The following is an 8,628-nucleotide window of genomic DNA, read 5'->3' on the forward strand; positions in this document are numbered from 1 at the left end:
CCATTTATCAGATTCTTGTCAATGATGATTGCTGATAAACTTGGGTCACATCTGCAAGCCGATGTTGATAATGTCTATGACCTCAAAGTTTCTCAAGTCGACTTTCAGACTTTAAAGAAGGCATCTTTGTCTACTGATCTTTCTCTTCCCTTAGGTATGGTTTGTTTTGTCACCTCTACCTATCCAGTTTAGGGAGGGTACTCGGTGACCATAGCAGATGGGGCCTATCCTCATGTTGCACCGATCACCCACTCCTCCAAGTTGGTGGGCCATTTTCTTTCTTCTTCAGCTACTGCCTCTAAAGAGGCCACTTCTTCAGTCAGGAGACGGCTGGCAGATAGCTTTCTCCCCTCATCCTTCGCATCTGCTTTTGAGGCTATGACTCTGAAGGCGCCTTGGGAGTCTCACCTTGCCTCTCACCCCTCTTAAATAAAGCGAAGACACTCTAGATAATCCACTCTTGGATCTTCCTCTAAGAAGACCAAGAAGCCTAAAAGGCTAAAAACACATCTCCAACCAAGGACTATCAACAGTCCAAGGTTGTTGAAGTTGGTCCTACTGAGCCTAGGACATTTGTTTTGCACTCTCAGCTCCTCAGTGTCCTCCCAACAGGACAATGTTGTACAATCGAAGATCCCACATCACTCTACCTTGGTGTTTCTACACGACCTTGGTGATGACTCGGATACCTCCCCTTTCCGAGGTCCTTCTTCTCCTTCACGACCTATCACCCGGGATCGACGATCTCGTTGATCTTGCACAAATGGATGACCAATGAGCTACGACTAATGATGACATCTATTTTCTTCACTATCTGCTTATGGATGTGGGTGGTGACCTTACCAGCCTACTACCTCTACTGTTGTGGTAATCCACATCCCGCCTCTCGCAGGCATTGATGATACAGACACTGAGCCTCATGCTAGTGTTGCTGATACAGATACCGACCCTCCCGCCGTATTGTTAATACAGGCATCTAGCCTTCGGATGACGTCGGTGATATTCCAATCGGTGACTTTCGGGGCACCGATGGTATCGAGAGTGTTGCAGCTCCTTCTCAGGATAGGCTAACAAGCCTAATTAAATCTTGCTCGCATACTCCTGCTCCTGATTCTTCTGTAGGGCCCATACCTCAGTCGGGCTTTCAATTCACTGCCCCTTCTCCTCCCGATGTATTATATGCTCTACCTAATGAGGTGGTAGACATGTTTCAAGGATTCTCTTCTTAGTGTTAGTTGGTTCTCTCTCAGCAAGCCTCTCTCTATACTGATCTATCTGGCAGATTGGACACTGTTGCATCTAGGCTTACTACCGAGATTAGTCGACAACATGCAGACATACATGCTTATGGAAGTATTATTATAGCACTTGGAGAAAAATTTGATTCAATTAGTGCTCGTCTAAATATTCTCTCAGATTCTTAGTCCAGTAACTTATGGGACATAGCAGATCTTCATGCCCTCTTAGACTCTCAGACTGACACAAATCAGGTCATTCTTTAGTCTCTTACCGATTTGCACTCTAAGGTTGATGCACAAACTCAGATATCCAAGAGGAATTTAGAACGGGATCCTCCTGAAGTTTCTATCGACTTGGGTACTAATCAGTTCACAGAGTCGAACAGAGATTTATTGACTGAGGTTAGTTGCAGGGTTCAGTCTGATTCTAGTCTACTGGGCAATCTTCATCGCATTGTTTCTTGTTTACTATATGCCATGGTGCTCCGCTTACCCCCTCTTTTCATGTTACTACTTTTATACCTTCCTCCATTCTTACTGCGGAGGAACGCCAGTTGATGCTTCTATGCCTTCCCTTGTTCCCACTGAGGGAGAGAAGACAGTTAATCATGCTACTAGTGACAACGAGAAGGACTCATCATCTACCTCTTCTTTCTCATCGGATGATGACTTAGACATTGATGGTCCTATTGAGAGGGAGCTTCCTGATCATGACATAGTTGCAATATTTGTTGAGGGGGATAAGCCGAGTTCTGAGCATACAGTATCTGTTGAAGGGCAGCATCAACAGGTCATTTGTTGTGAGGTTGGTATTACTTTTTTTCAGGTTTGTATTATTGCTTTTTTTTGGGACATGATCGAGAAGGAAAGACACCCATGACATTTGATGAAGAAGTTGGTAAAGCTAAAACAACTAAACTTGTAAAGAATCAGACTGAAGCCTCGTCAAAAGACAAACTTATGCTTAAAGCTCTAGCTCCTCTTGAAACTGATCTTCATCTATTAGGCATTTCAGCTGAGATGCGGCCATATCAATTTCTCTTCAAAAGCAACTTAATGAAGCCAACATGTCTCACTCTTTGGTCTAACGATCGAAAACTAAAGAGACCAAAGAGAAAAGAATAAGATGGTTCAATGATTCAATTCTCCATCGATATATTGCTACCCGAATTACCAGTGCTAGAATCAAAGGTCCTCAATTTTTGACTTATGATTCGAATTAGATTTATCTGATAATTGGTCGAGCAAACGGAATAGTGAGAACCGAAAACCTGTCTTGGATAAATGCTTATGGTCTATCTGAGTGGATGGAAACAATAAAGTTTCTCAAGAAGAACAGAAGCATGTATGGAGAGTTTTTCTTGGATCATTTGTATCGTCACCTGAAAAAGATACAAATGATCAAGAAGCACTTCAAGCTGTCTTCCCCTCCACAACTTTCTTCTATTAAATTACTGTTGAATAAAGCTGGCTCATCCAAATCTGCTTCTACCTCTCAATCTGTCAAGAAGCAAGATTCTCTAATTTAGAAGATGTCAAAAGAAGGTAAGGTCCCCGATGTCTCACATCTTGATCTTACTCTTCCTACTAATGACTGTCATCTAGAAGGAACTATATTGTCCACACCTGAGCATGGAATCTTCTTTTGGGACGCAAGTAGTTGCCTTTGATTTTTTCGAGCTTCTGAGATACCAATAGCTGATTATTTGCTAATTTGTGTGATACTTAGTATCATTAAAATTGGTGTAGCCAAAGAGTCTTCTATACCTTGATTTTGGATGAATTGAAGAAAATAGATGCTCTTGCAGCCACATATATAGATGTTATGGAAGTAAATGATGACTGCTAGCTGATCTATCTATGTGACTTCTTCTTCTTGAACCATTTTATTCGATGTAAGTATTTAAATTCATTGTCTTAGTATAGATGCAATTTATATTTCAGTATTTACTTAAAAAAATTCTTCCTTATTTGTTGCTCTTTGATTCATTATTTGTTGTGTATATACGTTTACAGTTTAAAAAAAATAACCCAAAAAGAATATATACATGGGTCATCAAATTTATAAGTTCTTATTCTCAAAGAATTTTAGAGTTTGTGTGTCTTGTATTTCTTTCTTTCTAAGTGTTTGTGTTATCATCAAATATGGGGAGATTGTTGGGCCACCTATGATTTGGTGATGATCCACTGCGGTCACCTATTAACACTTAGGGATTGTTTTTTTACTTCTTAATAGTTCCATTAAGAGGCAGTTTCAGTATCGTTAAAAAGTGAATCTTGTTTAGCAAAAAAAAAGTCTATCTTAATGGTTCTAAAACCCTCTGAATGATTTTGTATCATGGGCCTCCCTCAATCATTCAGCACCCTAATTCCATTGTAAACAATTACCGAACAATTATATTTCATTTTGCATTATATCATAAGAGCCTCTTAATCATTTTGACCACTTAACCATTCAGCACCAAACCATTCAGCAATTGCCAAACAACCTTTTAGTAGTTATCGGTTTCTTTGTACATTGGTATCCTAGTACATACTTAAAGCCATTGGCAAAATCAAAGACTAGCCGATGTGAAGAGAGAAGGTTACCAGTGCGGTACTGTGGATCAACTGTCTAAATTACACACCAAGACTCTAGAGTAGCTGATTTGAAGATTGAAAATATTTTGAAGCTACAAGATGATTGAAGGAAGATCTTCATGCACCGAAGATTTTTAAGTAGCTATTTGAAGCTACTAATCCATCCAAAGAAGATTTCCTTACAGACAGACCATATCTCTACAAAAGTTTGTCTCTGCATGAATAGTGTTGTATGCATGCGGTGTACGATATAAATGAGATATCGACAATGATCAAGTCAACCCCTGCCTTTTTATCCTAGGTGACGAGTGTCCTTATGCATTTAATGTTGAAGGTAGTATAAAAGGCAGGATGCATCTCCCATGCAATAAATATTTCCTTGAAAGATTTCTAAGTACGTTCTCAAGGCAATCGACTTTCTTCTTCTTCTCCCCTAGTCTTCTGTGTGTGAAGAAAGTCTTAGTGTTCTTTATTTTCTTGCAAGTGCTCTCTGTGTTGTTCTTGTAAGTTCATATTGTTGTAAGATTGTTTAGGTTAGATTATCTTTCCTACTTCTGCAACAACCTATATTGTATTTATGTGTGTTAATTCTTGATATACATCAATAAGAATTAAAAAGTTGAAAAAAAAATTGTGTAATTGTATTCAATCCCCCTCTTTAATTACTTCTTGTTTATTGTCATCTCATTCGGGACCAAAAAATGCGTTGAATTGTATTTTTTTAGAACCAATTGTGGCATCTTCCGTCTTTAATCACGCGGCACGGGGGTGTTACAAGAGTGTTGACCAACTTTTGATTGAGTAGTTTGTCAGTTGCCTTGTATTGTTTAGATGCGCTTCCCAGGTGCAGCAGAGGTTGTCAAGTCCAAACAAATATGTTTTCCAAAACCTTCTCTCCCCTTTTTATATAAAAACCCCTCCTTTTTTTCTTTTATAAAAACCCCTCCTTTTTTTCTTATACCCACCTATATGGGATCACCTCAATCCCTCATTCACCATCTCACTTTTAACTGACCTTTTAAAATTATAAATAAACATTATCTATTCATATATTGATAAATAAATAATATAAATATATTTAAAAAAGATTGTTAATTTGACAAAAAAAATTTGTCAAAATTTATTTTTTGATCTTTTGGTCCTTGGTTGTTATTATATTCGTCGTAAATATCGTTCTTGAAAATTTTCATGTGTGAAGCGCTTTAAGTTAATTGAATTTTTTTAATTAACAATTTATTTGCATTATTACAAATTTTATCTTGAAACTAATTATATGTAAAAAAATTGAGTACTTTACATGCTTATCGAATCCAATATCCGATAGCTCGGATTCACTCGTTAGTATGCCGACTCGAACTTATTTGAGTCTAGTTTTAACCGATCTGGAGTATCTCACGACTTATCTCGTCTTGTTTATACCCCTAAGTGAAGGTAATAAAAATAAAACATTTTTTATCATTATTTTCGCACATCTCAAATAAATATTTTTAACAATAAGTATGTATGTTTATGCTTTTCAAGTGAAGATGAAATATTTGTTCTAGAACTTAAAATAAATGTTGTAGATTTTACAAATGCAAAAAAACAATTGTTATTTACTATATTCATAGATACAATATACATGACCCTTTTGAATGTCTTACTATACCAGTCTTATGGTATAACACCCTCAAAAAAAATTGAAAATTGCAATAATGTAAAATTTGGTAAAAACCGACATTCAAACACCAAAATAAAGTATTTGCCAAAACATGGCAATAAAGTTACAAGATATCAGATACAAAGTTTGAATATAAGAGTCTCTCTAGACTTCTATGTAATCCTATTAGGACCGGATTTAAGGCAGGGGTTACAACCAACCACCAAAAGTTGGCAGGGTTACAACCAACCACCAAGTTGCCATCTTTCAAAAGATGCGAGCTTTCCAAAAACGCTACCCCACTTGTGCCTCTAAATGGAATTCCAAGCTCTAAGTCACTAGCTTTTGGCCTTGATACTATTGTGACATGTTATACATAGCAATAAGACAAAGTGTTAGACTTGACGCCTAGTGAGATCAAACGGTTACCCCAAGTGAAATAATTAGAAGAGAAATAGATGACAAAAATTGTTATCCTCCTTGGGGAAGAGGTTAACTTACAATAAAGTATAGTGACAATTGGGAGCCATTAGACTAGAAAGCATAGTAACAATCAAAATATCTTACGCTAACGGGGGAAACTCGATTCCGCAAGTGGCAGAATACTAAGTAAGCCACATAGAGATGTTGACGAGCGAAATACCCCTAAGCATTGGCATCTACTCTTATTGAGGCTAAGGCAAGAACATCAAAAACTCCTTGTTTAGTTGGTCCCCAAGTTACGAAGTGAGAACATCAAAACTTCTAACCTATCTAAAATCAAAGATTCTAAGGTGAAGACATCAAAACTCTTCCCTTGTTCCAAACCAATGATATCAAGAAGAGGACCTCAAAACTCCTCTCTTGATGGTATAACAATTATGCATATGGATCCAATGCAGTGACACACAAAACTACGACATAATCATGTTTATACAAATAACCATACTACTTGGGTTTACTAAATGCAGAAATAAAATGAAATGTAAGTCATGTATCAGTTCCGACCTAAAGTAATGAAATGATATATCATGATCTAAATAAGCAGTGGCGGATCCAGAAGTTTTTAAAGTAGGGACACACTTAGGGGTGTAGTCGTGTAGAAAAATAATTCAAAACCAAATAATTCATCCGGATGAAAACAGTTTTGAATTTTCCTTTTCGGCTTAAATGGTTCAGTTAACCGAATAAAGATAACTTATTCAGGTCGATTTTCAGATGACTTTTTACTAATTAATCGAGGTGTATAATTTTTATATTTTATATTTCGAACAAAAATGTCAATGTGTGTTGCAAATGGACTAATTAACAATCAGAATATCAAGTTGGGGGCTCTTGCCTTGTTCTTGTTGGGGGCCTTGTCCTATTCTTGTTGGATGCACAATAGGAAAATTTACCAAAAAAATTTTTATAGCCTTTTTAAAAAAAATAAAATTGGTGGGTTTGTTGGGAGCCTATGACCCCTATCACTATGTATTGAATTCGCCACTGCAAATAAGTACAAATCTTGTTCTCAATAATGAGAGCTTGAATAGTTATTCAATATATATATATGTCATATTCCAAATGATGACAAATTTCACATAAATATAACTTTTATGTAAATTAATGAACACAACCCCATATTACTTTATAAATGTAAATAAATACTTGAACCAGCATTAAAGTAAACTCTATTTCTTCATATAATTAAAAGTCTCATGGAAAATAAGAATTTCAAGTTTTACCATAAAAATCCATAAAAATGACCTAGAATCACCTGTAGTTCAAATCATTATAAAATCTCATAAAAGGCTTGTATAGAAATTTTCAAAATGAAAGATGAACTAACAAATGGGTTTTTGAGTGAAACCCTAAAACCAAAGCTAAAATGGGAAGTAGAAATGGAGAAGATGATGATGAACTTCTTAACCACAATAATTAGACTCTTAGGTGGCGTTTGTTTTTTAAGATGTGTTGAAGTCTGAAGTCTGAAGTCTGAATTCACTTCTGAATTTTAAGAGGTGGTGCTGAAGTCTGAAGTCTGAAATCTGAATCAGTCAGACTGTTTGTTTTTACGTCTGAAATCTGAAATCTGAATCAGTTAGACTGTTTGTTTTTACGTCTGAAATCTGAAATCTGAATCAGTCAGACTGTTTGTTTTTACGTCTGAAGTCTGAAATCAATAAGACTATTTTGTAAACTGACAAACTTCTGAAATCTGAAATCTGAATCAATTCATTTCAATTAAATTTAACTGAAATATTCAATCATTTAAATCATTTGTAAACTACCATATATTTTTAACACATTCAGAAATTCAATTGAAATACGTCAATTGATTCAACACACAATTAAAAACATGAATAAAGTCTCATAACAACTAGAATCAATATTCATTTTGCATTAATTGTGTTGCAATTTCTTCTCTTGAACTAGCCATATATGTTTGGTCAGCGGCACTCCCATGCGATTGAATCTCTTCAGCCTCATCCTCGTCATCGTTCCCTTGTTCGTTGGTTTGATCATACTCAAAAAATAGCTCATCACTTAAACCTTCCTTCCATATGAAGTTGTGAACCGCAAAACATGCAATAACAACGTCTCTTTGAACCTCAAGTGTAAATGGTGCCATTCTTTTCAATATTGGAAAATGTGCTTTCAGGACGCCATAAGARCGTTYAATAACATTTCTAAGTTTTGCATGAGAATGATTAAACTTTTCATACTTGTTCATTACTCGTCGACGACGAAAATCTCCGAGCCAATATCTAACATTACGATACGGCGCCATAAATCCTCAAGTATTTGTATACGCAGCATCACATAGGTAATATTTATCTAAAAACAATAAATAAAATTATGCTCCTGTTTGCAGAGAGGACAGATATGATGGATGGTTGAACACCCAGATAATGTAAGCAAGTCATAAATCGATTTACCTATGTGAACATTATGCTCCTGTTTGTAGAGAGGACTTTGAGCATTATGCTTTTACCTGTTTTGAAGCATTTGGGGATAGGTATGAATCAACCTTGTGTGCATCTATGATCTGTTATTCTCAAGTCCTGACAATCTTTCTTTCTATTAGAAGTCTCTGATATGTGTGTTTTTGCAACAAACTACATTACATGACTACAGGTACTTTTTGACATTTGGAAAGAAACATGTTTAGTAGTGAACAAAAGGGTCCTATATATTTCCAGCTACCCT

The 8,628-nt window shown here is 36.1% G+C and overlaps 1 protein-coding gene across 1 annotated transcript; it reads right to left on the reverse strand.

Annotated features, from left to right (window-relative positions):
• Positions 1–7,804: 7,804 nt before the first annotated feature.
• LOC112524953 lies at positions 7,805–8,209 on the reverse strand. Its single transcript, XM_025134896.1, has one exon. It carries the CDS (start codon positions 8,207–8,209, stop codon positions 7,805–7,807), a length of 405 nt encoding a protein of 134 aa, XP_024990664.1.
• Between the last annotated feature and the right edge of the window lie 419 nt (positions 8,210–8,628).

This window comes from Cynara cardunculus (assembly GCF_001531365.2).
Source record: "Cynara cardunculus var. scolymus isolate 2C chromosome LG 13, CcrdV1, whole genome shotgun sequence".
Lineage (NCBI taxonomy): Eukaryota > Viridiplantae > Streptophyta > Magnoliopsida > Asterales > Asteraceae > Cynara > Cynara cardunculus.